The sequence below is a fragment of the Bubalus bubalis genome, chromosome 10, assembly GCF_019923935.1.
Source record: "Bubalus bubalis isolate 160015118507 breed Murrah chromosome 10, NDDB_SH_1, whole genome shotgun sequence".
NCBI classification, from domain to species: domain Eukaryota; kingdom Metazoa; phylum Chordata; class Mammalia; order Artiodactyla; family Bovidae; genus Bubalus; species Bubalus bubalis.
Window position 1 is genome coordinate 70,755,981 of NC_059166.1, and position 19,625 is coordinate 70,775,605.

Below are 19,625 nucleotides of genomic sequence, written 5' to 3' on the forward strand. Positions count from 1 at the left end.
GGCAAAACTAATACAATTATGTAAAGTTTAAAAATAAAATAAAATTTAAAAAATAATAAAGCAAAAAAATACTTTAAAAAAATATATACATATTATCAGGAAAAAAAAGAAGATGCTACAGAGACCGAATGTAGCCTGAAAAGCTTAAAATATTTACTATTTGGTTCTTTCGGAAAAGGTTTGTGGAGCTCTTCTCCAGGTAACTAACTATAATACAAATAAGAATGACTTCAGTTTTGCATAGAGTAATGTGCTGTGTGTGTCTAAGGAGCAGCAGATAAGCATCACAATGGGTACTGATGGATGAGAAGAATTTCAATTGACAAAGTGAGGGAAAGAAAATCCCCATTAAGGGCAAGTGGTAGGTGGTGCAAGCCTGCATTTGAGGCTGAGGGAACATGGTGTCATGGAAGTTTGTTTATTTGTTTACCAGTTTGGTATGGCTATAGCCGTAAGGATAAATATTGGGAAAGAGGAACCACAATTGGAGGGCAAATCATGGAAGGCCTTAAATGCCACAGAAAAGTTTGTACTTGATTCTGAAGGCAGTGAATGGAGAGCCTTTTCAAGATTTTCAGAGAGCGGTGCAGTGATCCAGCTTGTGCTTCAGCTGGATTAGCTGTCAGGAGTGGGGTTAAGCCAAGAGCACGGGCAAGAAGTGGTAGCTTAAGTTAGGAAAGCCAAAGTAGAAACAGGAAGAAGGGAACTTAGTAGATAGAAATCAAGATAATAAAGTCAACAGGACTTGGTGACTGAATAGAGGGGAAAATCAAACATGGTACTGAGATTTCTAACCTATGTGATCAGAAAGATGAAGCATTATACACAAAAATAGGCTACCCAGTGGAAGATGTAGATATTGGGGAAGAGACAAAGTTGAGTTTCAGGTGTGTTGTGTAGCAGATGAGAGAACCAGGAACAGAAAAATAAGGCTGGATAAAAACCAGACTGCAAACAACCTTGGAAGTCCATCTAGGAGCATGGACTTCATGCAGTAGGCGTTAAAGATGAGCTGACAGTTACTGAGGAGAAAAAGGACATGTTGATATTGATGTTTCAGGAAGCTCTCATCACATAAAATGAATAGTTCAATAGTTTCTATGGTAGTTTGGTGAAGTTATATAGTCACTCAATTACTGCTAATGCTGAGAATACATTTATCTTTATCTCTGAATCCTTGTGTAATAAGCTAGTATGTAGACAGACATGGTAACATACCTCCAACTAATATAATATCCTCACTGATTCCACTATATTCACCAAACCCCAGATGATTTACAGCTGCTACTCTGAACTGAAATGTTCCTTTCAGGTTTTTGGACTTCCATGTACAAATGCTATTGCATGAGCCATTAAATGCCATCTTCCATGTTAAATTCTGGTTCTGTGAATCATTTGAAGTGCTCTTTCTGCAAAAAAAAAAAAAAAAGAGCAGAATCATAAATATAGGAAATATACAAGACAATATATGTGTTATTTCTAGATGCTCATATATCATTTTAATGACAGAACTCCAGAGCGTCTCCTGTTGCACACTTTGCCCTTGATCTCATTCCTCTCACATGGTTTGGCTACAGAACATAGCAGAGTCTTATAAAGTCATCCCAGCAATGCCTGGAGCCAACCAACTCAGCCCATCTGGAAAATGACGAATAATCAATGGCTGAGAGACAGCTGAAGAGCCTCTTCTTACTATTGGAGTGTGCAAACTTTCTTCAGAACTCCTAACACATAAGACAATGATTTCATACTTTTTAACTGGAAATTTTTAAATTTTTCTTAATTTTCAGTCTCTTATGCTATCTGTCATTTACTGATACCATATCTGGATAAAACACAGAACATAAAATTGAAAAAGAAAATAAAATAGTTCGGCTACCAAAATTATCATTGTATCTGAGATTCCGAGCCTCATTGCTTCCAATTAGCCTACACCCTACCTCAGTATCAGTTCTCATTACTCTTCCTAATGAAACGGGAAGAGAACAGAGCTGGGTTCAAAAGACATATACTAAAATGACTTTTAACAGAATCATAGACTGAAGGTAAGCTCAAGGCCTTCCCATTATGTCTTTTCTGACAATGACCTTTTCAAGTCTGGGAACGTCTAAAACTTTTCAGACCACAGCAGTTTTAGGACATGGTACCAACCCACAGTCAGCTTGAAGATAAATAATGGAAGCCAGTTCTGCTCCCACTAACTGAATGACTGTTCTGCAAGAGTACCAAGGACAGCAATAGCTGAGCCTCCAAGGGACAGAGGATGAGCTAGGACATCAGGAGGACCAAGACAGCAGCGATGGTTACAACTGTGACCAGCAGCTAAGTGTCCTTGGGACCATCCTAAGTAAAGCTGTGGGACAGTGTTTCTCCTGCATCGTGTGAAGCCTCATGTTGGGAACTGGCAATTTCAATTTTCAACCCAAACAACTCTGATCCAAAAGAAAGAAGACCTTTAAACATGTATAAAGTGGTAAAACAATTATCCTTCAGTTAAAAATAAATATATTTTTTAAATGTATAAAGTGGCTCTTCACAGACATTGGCCACTAAGGAAGAGAAGGAAGACTTTTATATTGGTTGAGCACCTTCTGTTTACAACACATCATACGGGGGCTTTTCCTATGCTGTATCATTTCACTGAATCTTCACAACAACCTGAAGAGGTAGATATCATCATCTCGTTTTACAGATGAGAAAGCTCAAGTTCAAAAAAGAAATAGAGCAAGGATTTTAAATAGTCTATGTACTGGGTTGGCTAATCCCCCTCAAAATTCATGCCACCCAGACCTTGTGAATGTGACCGTGCTTGGAAACAGAGTCTTTTCCAATGTAATTAAGCCAAGATGAGATGGTCCTAGTTTAGGGTGGGCCCTAAATCCAATGACCAGTGCCCTCTTAAGAAGAGACACACACAAGGAGAACACCATGAGATGACAGAGCCAGAGACTGGAGCGATGCATGTACAAACCAAGGAAAGCCAAGGATTGTGGTCCATCACCAAAAGCTGAGAAGAGGCAAGGAAGGATGCTTCCCTAGAATCCATCCTGCCAAGACCTTGACTTAAGACTTCCAGTCTCCAGAACTGTGAGAGAATATATATCTGTTGTTTTAAGCCACCTAGTTGGTGGTACTTTGTTCTGGCTGCCCTGGGAAACTGCCCTGGGAAACTCATGCAATCTACTCAGCTCCCAAGTGCATGCACTTTGCACTAAGACCACCAGTACACCATGAGCAAATACACACAAATGTCCTGACCGAAGAACTTACTCTGAGATACTATGAGATCCTCTGAGATAGATCACACTTTATATCTACAGTCCCTCTCCTGAGAGTAGAGACTTGGGGGCAAGGAAATGCAGAGTATTTATGGAGCTATGCGCTAAACATGTTACTGAGGGGAATACACTGCAGTGCTCCTAGCAAGGCTACAGTAAGACTATGGTGTGGCCTGGTTGGTGAACATACCTACAGTCATAGACCACCAAGACAGTTCTACAGGTCAGAATGTACTTCACTCTGCATTTTGTCTTTAAAAAGTACCAGAAATTTCAAGAAGTTTTCAGTTAGAAATAAGCAAACATAATTCTCTAGTGTGAGCAGGAAATTTTTTTAAGGTTATGGGAATGCCAGAGCAAGATGAAGCAAAAATAGATCTAAAGCTCAAGTTGCCAGGACTATAATTATGGAAGTGACTTTTGTCCTTGGAGCTTCTTAAAAGATGGTTTCATAGTCCCGTGAGGGGAGTGTCTGTGGAATTTGGAATTCTCTCCTCAAGTTGGCATGAAATCAGCTCATCCGAGCCCGTTATGATTCACAGAGCTCCCCATACTGGCCGGATCTGAGGTTGCATATGTTCATCAGGTTTTCATCGAAGGCACAATTTTAGTCCCTGGGAACACACTACAAACTGTAACCTTGAAAATGGAGAGAGAATCCTGGGTTGCCTGTACACACCAGACCATTTCAGGTCTTGACTTGACTTTACCTTCTGAAATATACCAGCTCATTGTCAGTTCTCACTAGATCTTATTCATCTTTCTAAAACAAATCAGTCTCAGAAATTTATATACATACCATCATCTAACATCAAACATCAATTTAGCTTCTTAAACAGAATTGATATCAAGTCAATATTAGGTGCATGCTCAAAAGACTGAGTTGTTTCCACTGACAAGCTGTTGCAGATTTCTGAGAAGAATGACTATCTGCCTTGTAACTGAATGCCAAGGCTGACCACTAGGAATTGTGCAAAGAATGTAATGAGGCATGCAAGGCCCTTAAACTAAAGATCCCTTATGTTTACTTATAAATACACATTCATAAATATTGTTAATTTTGATCTAATAATACCTTACAATCAACTGCTTAGGTCTTTGTAATTTACAAAGCACTTTTGTAAACAGACATACCTGATTTCAAGGATATAGTACATAAGTCTGCTTCCATTATCATCAGATTTTTCCCACTGTATTGAATTTTTACTCCCTTCTAATAATTTTGGAATCCCTGGTTTACTTGGGACTCCAGCTTTGGAAACAAAAGAAAATTTGATTGATATGTTAGAAGTATAAAATATTCTGCATAACATCTTTCTATAGACAACATTTAGTAAGAGAAAAGCCAAATACATTAAAGAAATATTCAGAAATACGTTCATATGAGTGCATATGTTTAAGTGAGTACGTGAAGATTTTTATTAGTGATGGATTAGATAGATTTATGATAGGAGTAACATTAGATCTTTGGAGAAGGCGATGGCACCCCACTCCAGGACTCTTGCCTGGAAAATCCCATGGATCGAGGAGCCTGGTAGGCTGCAGTCCATGGGGTAGCGAAGAGTTGGACATGACTGAGCGACTTCACTTTCACTTTTCACTTTCATGCATTGGAGAGGGAAATGGCAACCCACTCCAGTGTTCTTGCCTGGAGAATCCCAGGGATGGGAGAGCCTAGTGGGCTGCTGTCTATGGGGTCAAACAGAGTCGGACATGACTGAAGTGACTTAGCAGTAGCAACAATAGATCTTAGCCTGACACAAAGTAAGTGATGCAAGTAAAAAAGATGATTGTAAGATTTGGAGCATTTTTCACTGATTCTTACAGGGATCAACTTGGAATTATGGTATAGCTGTTAAAACATTGGTTAATTTAATATACTTGTTAGATTTTTTATTTTTAACATCTGGTTGTAGTAGTCTATACGTAAATATGTGAACACCCAGTGACACTGTTTTCATTTACTTCTTACTACAAAATATCATAGCTAGACAGAAAATCAGAATAATGAAAGGTGAAATAATTTTTCCCAGTTTAGGATCCTGCAAAACCAGAAGAGTATTATCTCATTACTGCCTGTAAGAAACCCCCACCCCTTCTCAATTTCTTCAGTCAGTCTCTAAAGATAATCATTTACTCTTTTAAGAAAAATCTCAACCTCTAGGATTAGTAAAGTAAGCGATGAGAAAAGAATTGAGAAATGTCCAGAGTTTCCTAAGTATTGACTATGTTAGTACTCACCTCTAGTCTTAAAACTTCCCGGAAGCGAGGTGCTGTTTGCTCCTGTCCTGTACACCACCACTGCTCGGACATTATAAAACGCATAAGGCTGTAAGTCTGTGATGTTACAGACATAAGCAGGACCTTGGCTGCACGAAGCTTTAACATGGTAAAACTCATTGTGCTTCCACTAGGAAAAGAAGTCTCAATTAACATTTTTGTTTCTTTAAGAAAAACTTCTTAAACATAGAAATTCAAAAGCCTGTAGCAAGCATTAAAGCTTAAAGTTTATACTAAAATAGGAGCTTTTTTGTGAGTGTCGGGTCCCAGATAGTATCCCCTTCCACCAACAGCAATTTTATTTTTTATGACAAGCTGTAAGTTACTTGAACGATGGTCCCGAGGATAAGTCCAAGGTGAGACGAGCACCTCTGACTGTTTATCATCGGAAGGATTGTTTGGCTTCTCGGTATCCCTAATCATAGGCCTCTTTATCGAATCAGGATGGCTGAGGATGCAAATTCATAGCTGAAGGGAAATGATGGATTAAAACTGTGATATTTTCAAGTCCACACATTTGCTGATTTCAAAGTAGTAATATTTTCACATATTTTCACAATATTTCACATATTGAAGAAGTCCACAGTGATTTATAAATGAAAACATTTAGTTTTTCCTCCCCAAACCTTCTTCAGGCATCTAAGCAACATTCCTTATTTTTCTACATAGGAAGCCTAGTCCCCTAAAAGAAGGAAATCTTTGCCTATTGTCACTCAATCACTAAGTAGCAAGGTTAGAAGTTAAATATAGGAAATGTTACTTTCATTTTACTCGGTCTGTAATTAAAGCTATATTAAAATTCTTTCTCTGAAGCACTGCTTTTAAAGAATCTGTGTGTTTTTAAATATCTGTGTATTTTAAATAAGATACAAGATCCTTAATATCTTATATGAAAATGATGACTTTTTTCAACATACAAATAGGAGAAGACAGAGGATACGACATTCTGTCAAGGGTTCTTCATGTATTTTCCCCAGTACAGTTTCCTAAGAAGATCAGTTTCCATAAATAAACCTTACTTTACATCTCCTTTTTCATTTAGCACTCCCAAGGTCATGCCATTTCATTGGATGGGCACTTTATATTAGTTTTCTATTCAGTTAGAAATAATTCACTATAGCACCTTCAGGAAGTAGATTACCTTACTACAGAAAGAAAGAGGAACAGAAGGAACGAAAAGAAAAACCAGAAATGCTGATGTCAGAGACATTGCCTGTTAAACTCATAAATGTCTCAGTCTCACTGATTCATATAGCCTAATGAAATAGATGCAGATGCAGAATAATATTTATTCTGAACCTTCTGAGGGAGGTAAGGGGGAAGGAGGAAGGGAGATGTTGAGTCCTGGCTGAAAAATTTTAGCCCTTTTTGGTCCTGCCTCCTTAATGCCTCCTTCAGTGAGTAGTCTAGATGGCCCAACATTCCACACCACCCAGAAATCATAACTCCTTGGAATGTCAGGGAGATATTTGGCCAAGGGTTTTGCTGGAAAACTGTAGAGTATTGACCTCACCACAGCAATGAATGTTCTGGGCAGATCACTAACTTATAGAGATGCCATGGGCTACCCCAGTAAATGTCAAGGGAGTTGGGATCTTCATTCATCATAGGCCAACAAGTGCAGGGGGGAAGGCTACCAGAGAGGATTTCCAAATTATTGAGCAAGGGTGTGGGGGAAATGGTGCAGACTATGTCTCAGAGACAGAAACTTCGGAAATGTCCAGTTCTGGTAGGGATTCCCCTGGACAGCTAAGAAAAAGACAATTTTAATGAATTTTCATGAAAAAAATTTACCAAAGCAAAATTATTTATTTCTCCTCAATCTTAAATTGAATGTGTTCTTTTTCTACACATTATTATAATAAAGAATTTATGAAATCTAAAGACCAAGATAAAAATTTAGCCCTTGTGCTCAAAGACTCTCATTTTTCCATGTAAGGAAAAGATGAAGATTGGAAGTTTATCTTTTTATCCTTTTTCAGAAAGGAGAAGGGCAGAGATGGAAAGGAACAAAAAAGATTAATTAAAATATGCATATTCACCTTTGTCACTCACCCCTCAGAGTTTCAGTGTGGAGTTACAAGACTATTTCTAACTTCCTACCATGATGAGGTAGGTTCAACTTGCTCAAAAGAAATAGACCTTTCCAACTAGATGGCATCACCAACCCTCTCAGAACACAGCCTTCTACATTAGTACTTGTAGGTGATCATGCATGTAGAAGTTACCATCTTACATTTTCAGCTTCATGATTTCTCAAGCGGTCTATCTAAAAACCTGTTCTGAGCAAGGGTAGAGGAGGTCTTGAAACAAAAGTATCATATGAAACTCATGAGGACAGAACCAGGTGGCCCCTGTCTGCTGCTCCTTTCCTAAACTTTAAGAAGTGGGGTGGAAAGCAACTCCTACAGCTCAACTCCAGAAAAATAAATGACCCAATCAAAAAATGGGCCAAAGAACTAAATAGACATTTTTCCAAAGAAGACATACAGATGGCTAACAAACACATGAAAAGATGCTCAACATCATTCATTATCAGAGAAATGCAAATCAAAACCACTATGAGGTACCATTTCACACCAGTCAGAATGGCTGCGATCCAAAAGTCTACAAGCAATAAATGCTGGAGAGGGTGTGGAGAAAAGGGAACCCTCTTACACTGTTGGTGGGAATGCAAACTAGTACAGCCACTATGGAGAACAGTGTGGAGATTCCTTAAAAAACTGGAAATAGAACTGCCTTATGATCTAGCAATCCCACTGCTGGGCATACACACTGAGGAAACCAGAAGGGAAAGAGACACGTGTACCCCAATGTTCATCGCAGCACTGTTTATAATAGCCAGGACATGGAAGCAACCTAGATGTCCATCAGCAGATGAATGGATAAGAAAGCTGTGGTACATATACACAATGGAGTATTACTCAGCCATTTAAAAGAATACATTTGAATCAGTTCTAATGAGGTGGATGAAACTGGAGCCTATTATACAGAGTGAGGTAAGCCAGAAAGAAAAACACCAATACAGTATACTAACGCATATATGTGGAATTTAGAAAGATGGTAACAATAACCCTGTGTACGAGACAGCAAAAGAGACACTGATGTATAGGACAGTCTTATGGACTCTGTGAGAGAGGGAGAGGGTGGGAAGATTTGGGAGAATGGCATTGAAACATGTAAAATATCATGTATGAAATGAGTTGCCAGTCCAGGTTCGATGCACTATACTGGATGCTTGGGGCTGGTGCACTGGGACGACCCAGAGGGATGGAATGGGGAGGGAGGAGGGAGGAGGGTTCAGGATGGGGAACACATGTATACCTGTGGTGGATTCATTTTGATATTTGGCAAAACTAATACAATTTTGTAAAGTTTAAAAATAAAATAAAATTAAAAAAAAAAAAGAAGTGGGGTGGATGGTGATGACTCATGTTCCTTCTGCAGATGGACTAAGGAAAGCCTCTGTAGTGATGAGTCAGCAATGAGGCAGAGGGTCCTCCCCTGCCCAGCTGTGATTCTGACTCATTGGGCCACCTGCCTGAGTGTCTAGCCTCTCATCAGTAACATGAGAGGCTGGAATCACCTCTAAGATCCTTCCTCAGTTCACACCTTTGATATGGGAAATGAACTTTACATCCCTCCCCTTGACTTCAAGCTGAACCGCATTCAGTTCAGTGCAGTTCAGTCGCTCAGTCGTGTCCAACTCTTTGCGACCCCATGAATCGCAGCACGCCAGGCCTCCCTGTCCATCACCAACCCCTGGAGTTTACTTAAACTCATGCCCATCAAGTCAGTGATGCCAGCCAGCCATCTCATCCTCAGTCATCCCCTTCTCCTCCTGCCCCCAATCCCTCCCAGCATCAGGGTTTTTCCAATGAGTCAACTCTTCTCATGAGGTGGCCCAAGTATTGGAGTTTCAGCTTTAGCATCAGTCCTTCCAATGAACATCCAGGACTGATCTCCTTTAGAATGGACTGGTTGGAGCTCCTTGCAGTCCAAGGGACTCTCATGAGTCTTCTCCAACACCACAGATCAAAAGCATCAATTCTTTGGCGCTCAGCTTTCTTCCCAGTCCAACTCTCACATCTATACATGACCACTGAAAAAAACATAGCCTTGACTAGACGGACCTTTGTTGGCAAAGTAATGTCTCTTACTTAAATAGATGTCCCCCAAAAAGATGATCCTTCAATTTCTCCAATTTAAAACTGAATTTTTATGAAATGACTATTTTCTAAATAGGTAACAAATCATCATAAACATGCTCAATGGAAAAAATCAAATTAAACTATAGTCTTGGTCTTATCAACTTAATACTTAGAGCAACTTATCACTGCTGTTGCTTATTTTTCATAGTTTTTATCTAAAAGTACAAAGATTCTAAAAGTACAAGATTCTAAAAAATAGTTTATATAGTAAAATTTTAAAACCTCTGGGGAGCAACTTCATTTTTAAAAAAAATGAGGTCATGACCATACTGATTTGTTTTTACAAAACACTCCTAACCAGTCTTTATAAACATGGACACACAAATATATAGTAGTGAAAAATGAAATGTCACAATTATAAAAACTTAATAATCTATTAAGTGTATCAGTATAAAAATCAGTGTAGATTTTCCTTAGAAGTGAATTAATTAAATTAATTGATGCTTAAATTCAGTGGATCTATTTACATTGGTTAATGCATGAAGATTTTTGAATGAGGAACTATTTAAAGTTTTCAAGGCAAGATCCAACTACTTTAGAATAAACCAGTTTATCACTTTCTTCTTTCCTGTTGCTATACAGTCCTTAAATGGTTGAAAGAACATTTATAAACAGGTTTTAGGTTTATGCTTGTTCAGTTTTTTCCATTTTTTTTCCATAAAATAAAACAAATTGCTATGGATTTCAAACCAGAGAACCATGCTGATAACATCTAAAGTAAGTAAAATATTATGAAACCAGTAAACCGTAATTTATACTCTTTTATGTGGAGCCTTTTAAGAGCAAATTAAACTCTCTGGGAATTTTTTCCATCAGAAATCAGTCTAGATAGCTTACCACATCTATCTGGAAAATCTGAACCAATGAATGTTGTCAAATATATCACTCATTTAATACAAGTGAATGCCCTCAAGATATTTTTTGGAAAAAGCCTTTTGATTTATTCTGTAGCATAAAACAAAGATTTGCATTAAAAGTGTATGTTGAGATGTACCTTTTGGAGTTCAAACCAAAATCTGATGAGGTGAACATTTGATGGAGCCTTCCAATGTAACTGCAAACTAGTGTTCTCTGGAAGAAAGGCGTAAGGTTTCTCTGGCGAGTCAAATGTTTCCACAGTGACAGGGTGACTCTCCGCACACCACATTTCCTCAGCATGGCAGGCCAGAACCTTTTAGTAAAAAAGAACAATTGCTTAACCTTTCTCGAACCTTGCTCTCGAGAGTGGTAATTAAAGTGCCCAATCCACTGGCCGTACCTTTAACACATAGAGTTTTCTACCAGACAGTCTAGTAACGAGGAGAGAGAGACTTCCATCTGGATATTCACTTTGCCTTAGTGGAATCTCTGGAATGGGAGCCAGATGAGAGATTGCCACCTGATAGCGGACGGACTCGCTCGGTCCATTTGGCTTGTGAGATTCCCGCCAGGATATAACGAGGCTGGTGTCTGACTGCACGGTTGTGTTCATGAGCCAAACTGCCTCCGGTACTGAAATAAATAGCGGCGCACAATAAGGGATGTTGCAACAGCACTGCAAGATGGAAAGAATCACAGGGCCTTGGTTGAGGAATAAGCGTATCATGTGAGCAGAATGAATGACAGATGTTCCGAGGGAAAGCCAGCCTCTTATATAACGGTAAGTGACCAGGCTGCCTGAAAGGCTCTCGCTTATTTTTGACTAATGACTAAATCATTCTCTAACTCCAGCTCGAGGATCTGGGCAATTCTGGTGAGTTTTGTGAATGCCATCGGAGACATGTGAAAGAAATGGCATTTCCTCATCATAACCGTCACCTCTTACAACACATTTTCAGACTCTAAATCCATTTAATGAGGTTCCATGACTTTGCATCTCAGTAGCCCTCGGTAAAATTCACATAGATCTATGGCTGATTCATGTTGAGGTGTGACAGAAAACAACAAAATTCTGTAAAGCAACTAAATTAAAACTTCAATTAAAAAATAAACAAAATTTTAAAAATTCACATAGAGAAAAAGTTTGACTTTCCTGGGTCTCACCACGTGTACAGAGGTCTATAAATATACAGGAAGAGAGTGACACTGTGTGGTGAGACCAAAGAATGTGTTTCTAGTAACAGAATTGGTTATGATGTTTTGCTATATAGTTGCTTTTCATTTTGATGGAATATTATCCATCATCTTCTGGTGTTAGAGTAAGGATGCCATCAGAATATTCGTCTACAAACACATTCTTCTTACTAAGCTTAAAAAAACTCACATAAGAAAGATTTCTTAACATCCAGATAAAAAACGAATATAGGCTCACACATCACATTAATTGCAAAATCCCACTCTAGAAACCCACACCATGCCCATAACTCACCTCCACTTTTAGTTTTTCCCCAAATCTCTTTTCCCAGAGGTATTTGTTCCAAAGGATCTGAATAATAATTCTTTACAGCTATCTGTATCATATATGTTGAAAATGGTTGTAAACCTTCAATAAGGGCTATACTCCCCTGAAATTCCTGTAATTAATTTAAAAAAATCAATATCTTATTCTTATTTTTTGTACAAATGGGGAGAAATTATTTAATCAAAGAGAGAAAAAGGAAAAGACTCAAAATTTTTAATTTATTTTTAAATCTTGGATCATGACTGATGGTCTTCATTGTCCTAATCTGCCCAGACCTGAGTTGTTTAATGTTTCCAGGAATAAATGCCAAATGATTGGCAGCCCTCAGTCAATTGTGACTTAATTATTTCATGTAGGATGTTAAATTCCCAGAGGACAAAACTGTCTTATTAGCCTTGCATTAGAAATTCAGCAGGAAGGTATTGTGAGAATGTGACACATAAGTTAATACAGTAAGCTATGTTACCTAATCATTCTTAGAAATAAAGCTTAGGAAACTGAAAAGGCTCTCCTTAGACCAGCGATTCTCAATTTTGGTTATACTTTGGAATCATCTGGGAAACTTTAAGAAAACACTGAGGCCTGGGTCCCACCCCTAGAGATCTGATCGCATTAGTCTTAGGTGAAGCATGTGCTCAAAGACTTTACAAACTCCAGTGAACCATCAGAGTTGAGAACCACTCACTGCCTTTGATCCCTATTAATCGCTGTGAAGCCAAAATGATAGATTACCTCTAATAAGAGAAATGCCAATGCCAGAAGCCCAGTCTTAGTCAGCCAAATGATTAATCTGTCTCTGAAACAACTCCTTTTAGAAATGTGTAAAGAAGATTAAAATAGACAAAATTGAAAAATAAATAATGTAATTTTTAAAATAGATAAATGAAGTAACAAGAATCAGATGTACTTTCTGTCAAAGAGTACAGTGCTTGTTACCTCCAATAGATGATGGTCAATTTCACCTTTTGACTTGATCAAAATATAAGTACAAAGAAAAATACTAGAAACACATGATTCCATCACATGGCATTGGAACATCAGTGATGGAATCACTGGGTTCCATCATGGATCAGTGATGGAATGAATTGTGTCCATTCATTCATTCAAGAAATACCTAGTAAATGCCTATACAATGGCAAGTATTATGCTAGGAATACAATGGTGGATAAAAAGGTGAGTGAGTGAGTGAAGTTGCTCAGTCTTGTCTGACTCTTTGTGACCCCGTGGACTGTAGCCCACCAGGCTCCTCTGTCCATGGGATTCTCCAGGCAAGAATACTGGAGTGGGTTGCCATTTCCTTCTCCAGGGGATCTTCCCAACCCAGGGATCGAACCCAGGTCTCCAGACACTTTAACCTCTGAGCCACCAGAGAAGCCCGGATAAAATAGTAGTCCCTGCCTAATCGCACATTTCACAACATATAGAAAATAAAAATATAATGTACAATTTGTATATTAGCTATATATGATGGAAGAGAGGTACACAATAATGTTCTTTCTGTCCAATTTACTTCTTACCCCACAATCTGTTGGGATGGCCACAAAAACAGGTCTCTATCAATTTCTGCATATAATTAGATAAAATTAGAGAGCCAACAAACCCAGCTCTTTTAGGACACTCAGGGAACGGTTACTATAAGGCAATCTACCATTGGTTAGAGTTAATGTACTTCCTTAGAGCTTAACTTACTCCTAGGCAAGAGACTAGAATCCAGAATGGTTTGATGATTCAGCTCTAAAAATCAGAGTAATAGCATATTTCAGAACATTATACAGAAAATACTTCGGCTGAAGATTTTATATCAAAATAGGGCATCTTGGGAAAAGACAAGACAACTGGCTTCAGCCTTACCAGCATTTTATCTCTCAATTCAGAGCTGTTCTTCATGTCAGTTACTTCTTTGTAATAAACCAGGTATGTGGGAGTGGGACTCATGATGCCATCCCATGTGAGTTTTGTCCGGGCAGGTGGTAATTTGATTGTGAGGCTGGTGTTAGTAGTGTTAAGTATAGTTGGCTCTGCAATATCAGAAGCTAGAGACAGAAATGCTCTATCTAAAATAATAATAAAAATGATTAAATATATATACACATGGATAAGAGAGAAATAGCAGATTTATCTAACATCAAAGATAATGTCGCATTTCATTTTTATTTAACTGATAAGGTGTGATATATTGGAGTGTTGGAAATGTTATTCTGGACAGGAAGACACTTTTTTTTTCCTCCCATGTGTTTTGAAGATGATAAATGCCTGGGGAAAAGAGAGCAAAGTAACTGGTAATTGCTTATAATTTCCAGCAGATGGAGCTAAAGTACGCTTAATTATGTACCTGCTGCTGCTTAGTCACTTCAGTTGTGTCCGACTGTGCGACCCTATGGCTTAGAGCCCGCCAGACTCCTCTGTCCATGGGATTCTCCAGGCAAGAGTACTGGAGTGGGTTGCCACGCCCTTCTCCAGGGGATCTTCCCAACCCAGGGATCGAATCTGGGTCTCCTGCATTGCAGGTAGATTCTTTACCACTGAGCCACCAGGGAAGCCTTAATTATGTACCTAGACAGTAGCAAAATGGACCCTTTTTTATTTGAAGAAAGCAATGAGAGTATTCTATCAATCACATTTTTCAGTGCACTCCTATGATGAAAACTGATGTCACCTTTAGGACTTTCATTCTACAGATATGCCTGTGTGCTCAACCTCAACCAGATATTGCACGTGCCTTTTGAATCTCTTAATGAATTATTTACCAAAATAGACATTCAGCTTATTTATGAATTCTCCCATTTTTCATACTGTATAACTTACATATTTTATAACTGAATACATTTAAGCAAAGAGAGTTTCTTTTATTCATTTCTGTCCGTCTCTAAGAGGGAATTATACTGAATTTAGAATGACATTGTGACTTTAATGGAAGAGAGAACTTGAGAAAACCACTTTAGGTTTGAATGTCACCCATAAGGCTATGTGATGCTGTTTTTGTTCTTGTTTGGTTGGTTTTTATATTTCAAACATTTTTTATTATGACTCTCAGCAAGAAATATAGTCAGTTCCACCATAATATGATACTGCTGCTGCTAAGTCACTTCAGTCGTGTCCGACTCTGTGCGACCCTGTCCCTGGGATTCTCCAGGCAAGAACACTAGAGTGGGTTGCCATTTCCTTCTCCAATGCATGAAAGTGAAAAATGAAAGTGAAGTCGCTCAGCCGTGTCCGACTCTTAGCGACCCCATGGACTGCAGCCCACCAGGCTCCTCCATCCATGGGATTTTCCAGGGCAAGAGTACTGGAGTGGGGTGCCACTGCCTTCTCCACTTCGTGGGTCTAGCCCGGATAATTTGATACATACATTTCTAAAAGTCATTGCATTAAACAAATTCCAGAAGGTTTGTGGGGAAAATAGATTTAGGAGCACAACACTAGAAAACTTCATGAGTGACACATGAAATAAGCAAGATGGAAACAATAAAAATAGTAGCACACGTGTACACACGTTAAATAGTTGACATATATAATGCTATAATACATAAGTCACTTCACCTTGAAAAAGACCTGAAATTAAATGCAAAGCTTTCTGACACCACTGGGAAGTCTAAAATACCATCAGGGGAGACACAAGACAAAAAGAAGGGAAGTTATGTGACTGAGAAGAGAAAGAGAACAGAGAGATTGACAGGCCGAGGGTTTCCCACATCTAAAGTGGCCTGCCACAGCCCAAGCCACGAGTACACATAGAGATAAACTGTGACCCAGGCAAATAGCAATTGCAGTGTGCACCAAACCCTGACCATTTGGAGCAATGCTGAGAGCACAGTGATGAGCTGGAAGGACTGCCCTGGAGGAGGAGACATTATGAGATTTTCCTGACCCTAAACTGGGAGAACAAGCTTATAAAAAATGTGACTTTCCTACCTGGAAAAGGCTGTAGAACTGAACTGTAAACCAAAATATGTTTACTCCTTGGGGCTTCCACCTGGGAAAGGATGGCCCCATTGCTTTTCTTTGCTTGATAAATCTGTGTGCTGTCCTCTACTTTGGAGATCCAATATAGAAATTCCCCATCCACAGTCAAGCTAACAAGCATTTTTCCTGCTGATGAAAAACATAAGTGAAAGAAAGAACGTAAAGAACACAATACATAGCTGACATTTTCTGCTCTAAGCAATATATGAAATTTTTCTGATCAATTTTGAAAGTATTATTTCAGTATAAAAAATAATTTTATTTTGAGTTTTTAGCCTAAGAATTTTCCAGATATTTTCTCATTGTAGTGCCATATCAAGCCAACTTGCCATATCAAGCCATATCAAAGCAAATACTATTATTATTAGTCTAATTTTGTAATTAGGAAACTGAGGCTTGGAGGGGTGAAATAATCCCCTCAAGGCTACAAAGTTATCCAAGGGCAGAACCAGTATTTAAAACTCACTTATGGATCATCGAAAAAGCAAGAGAGTTCCAGAAAAACATCTATTTCTGCTTTATTGACTATGCCAAAGGCTTTGACTGTGTGGATCACAATAAACTGTGGAAAATTCTGAAAGGGATGGGAATCCCAGACCACCTGACCTGCCTCTTGAGAAACCTGTATGCAGGTCAGGAAGTAACAGTTAGAACTGGACATGGAACAACAGACTGGTTCCAAATAGGAAAAGGAGTACGTCAAGGCTGTATATTGTTACCTTGCTTATTTAACTTCTATGCAGAGTACATCATGAGAAACGCTGGGCTGGAAGAAGCACAAGCTGGAATCAAGATTGCCGGGAGAAATATCAATAACCTCAGATATGTAGATGACACCACCCTTATGGCAGAAAGTGAAGAGGAACTAAAAAGCCTCTTGATGAAAGTGAAAGTGGAGAGTGAAAAAGTTGGCTTAAAGCTCAACATTCAGAAAACAAAGATCATGGCATCTGGTCCCATCACTTCATGGGAAATAGATGGGGAAACAGTGGAAACAGTGTCAGACTTTATTTTTCTGGGCTCCAAAATCACTGCAGATGGTGACTGCAGCCATGAAATTAAAAGACGCTTACTCCTTGTAAGGAAAGTTATGACCAACCTAGACAGCATATTCAAAAGCAGAGATATTACTTTGCCAACAAAGGTCCGTCTAGTCAAGGCTATTGTTTTTCCAGTGGTCATGTATGAATGTGAGAGCTGGACTGTGAAGAAAGCTGAGTGCCAAAGAATTGATGCTTTTGAACTGTGGTGTTGGAGAAGACTCTTGACAGACCCTTGGACTGCAAGGAGATCCAACCAGTCCATGCTAAAGGAGATCAGTCCCTGGGTGTTCATTGGAAGGACTGATGCTGAAGCTGAAACTCCAATACTTTGGCCACCTCATGCAAAGAGTTGACTCATTGGAAAAGACCCTGATGCTGGGAGGGATTGGGGGCAGGAGGAGAAGGGGACAACAGAGGATGAGATGGCTGTATGGCATCACCGACTTGATGGACATGAGTTTGAGTGAACTCCGGGAGTTGGTGATGGACAGGGAGGCCTGGCGTGCTGCGATTCATGGGGTCGCAAAGAGTCGGACACGACTGAGCGACTGAACTAAACTGTGTGATTTCACATCAAACAACACTGACTGAAGGGAGGTAAGAGAAGAGGCTCAGGACTCAATGCCTTGCTCAATATTTTTATCAATAATTGAGAATGAATGCAGAACAAGCATATTTATCAAGTTTGCAGATAATACATGAATCATACTGTTGCTAGTGCATTCAGTGTTTGGCTTACCAATGAAAAATATCACAGCAGAATCATGAAATGGATGGAAATTTAATAGCATTTAATTTAATAACAAATATAACATCCTAAATTCAAGGTTAAAATTAAGTCTGTAAATTAGGAATGAAAGAAATCTGGCTTAATAATCATTAAAACATAAAGAAGGCCATGAGTTCTTCAAATGGCAGGCAGCTCAAAGGCCTAATGTTACTTTCAGCTGCAGCAAAAGAAGACCTGGGTAGTCAGAGGTCCTCTGCGCTGACCAAAACACATTCAAAGTTCAGTGAGTTATTATGGGGCAACATTTAAGAGGATTAAGCAGCTAGAGTAAAATCTCAGGAGGGTGACCAGGGCAAAGAAAGATCTAGAAGCCACACTGCCTAAGGAGTATTTATAGATACTTGATTTTTTTCCTCTAAAGGAACTGCTTAGCATGGGCTATGACAGCTGTTTGTACAGTTAAGCGGCTATCATGTGGAAAGTGACTGACTTATTCTTTGTAAATTTAAAGGTCAGAATTCAGGTCAGTGAATAGAGGAATGGGAGAAAACTTTGGTTAAACATAAGAAAAAAATATAATATTTAGAATTGCACAAAAATTAAACAGACCTCTTTATAAGGTAGTAAATGTTTTATAAACAAGAGCTCAAGGCTGTTTTTGTAAAGGAGATTTCTTCCAATATTATGTCAGCTAAATGATCTCTAAAGTCATTCTAATTTTCCAATTTTGGGATTATGGATTTCAATTGTGGCTTCATGAAAGACTGACTAGTTCTATAAGATAAGGGCCCATTAGATAATTCTTGTGTATCAGATGGTAAGGAAAGTTATTCTGACACTTGTTTAAATGGTCAGGAAGACTTTAATCAAGGCTGTTGTAATATTGCAATGGGGAGGGAGATGTGCACAACTCAAATACAACCATGACAACTGGGGGCGGAACCCAACAAGGAGAGGAAACATCAAGGGGCAGGGGCGGGGAATTCCTGCTAAACTGGTCCAATAGGGTTTTTGCTAAAGGCAAGCCAACAACATCAACAGTGGGGGATAAAGAACTTAGTCAGATACTGAGTGGGAGGGACTCGCTGTAAACTGATTTGGCAAGCTTCTTGGACTCAGCAAGGATGGCCGTGCTAGGTCAAGTGTGAGGCCTAGTTTATTCACACTCCTCACAAGAGTGGAACTGAAGTTTAATCAGGGACTTCCCTGGTGGTCCAGTGGTTAAGACCCTGGACTCCATGCTCTACAGCATGAAGCACTGGCTGGACTCCTGGTCCAGGAACTAAGATCCAGCACGTCACAAGGCACAGACCAAAAAAAAAAAGGAATTAAACTTTGACCAAGGAGTCTTTATCTTTGTGAGTCTTTGTGAGTGTCTTTGTGAATCTTTTGTCACAGACTCAACAGAAGCAAGTTATTCTCCTAGTAAGAGAAGTTCAAATCATTATCTCTAATCTGAAGCCCACTGAAAGTACATTGCAATTGTTTCTAGAATGCTCTGGGACATGTCAACAAAACCATACACTCAGTTATACCACACAGACACACACACACATGTGCAGTTTCAAAATGCCCAATAGCACTTTTGGCGATGGAAATATTTTATATCTATGCTGCCCAATACAGTAACTATTAGCCACTTAATGGGTTTTAAGCATTTGAAATGTGACTAGTATGGCTGAGGAATTAAATTTAGAATTTAATTTTAATTAATTTAAACTTAAATCACCACATGTGATG

At 38.9% G+C, this 19,625-nt stretch overlaps 1 protein-coding gene across 1 annotated transcript in view; it reads right to left on the minus strand.

Annotated features, from left to right (window-relative positions):
• The window catches only part of ROS1 (ROS proto-oncogene 1, receptor tyrosine kinase), a 114,907-nt gene that overhangs the window by 34,516 nt on the left and 60,766 nt on the right, over nt 1-19,625 (minus strand). Inside the window, exons 23-30 of the mRNA XM_045161990.1 lie at nt 16,062-16,238; nt 14,001-14,203; nt 12,117-12,261; nt 11,028-11,260; nt 10,764-10,940; nt 5,520-5,688; nt 4,413-4,530; nt 1,219-1,409 (exon numbers count right to left, since the gene is read on the minus strand). Of these exons, the coding sequence (XP_045017925.1) occupies nt 1,219-1,409; nt 4,413-4,530; nt 5,520-5,688; nt 10,764-10,940; nt 11,028-11,260; nt 12,117-12,261; nt 14,001-14,203; nt 16,062-16,238 (1,413 nt within the window). The remainder of the gene's footprint in view (nt 1-1,218; nt 1,410-4,412; nt 4,531-5,519; nt 5,689-10,763; nt 10,941-11,027; nt 11,261-12,116; nt 12,262-14,000; nt 14,204-16,061; nt 16,239-19,625) is intronic.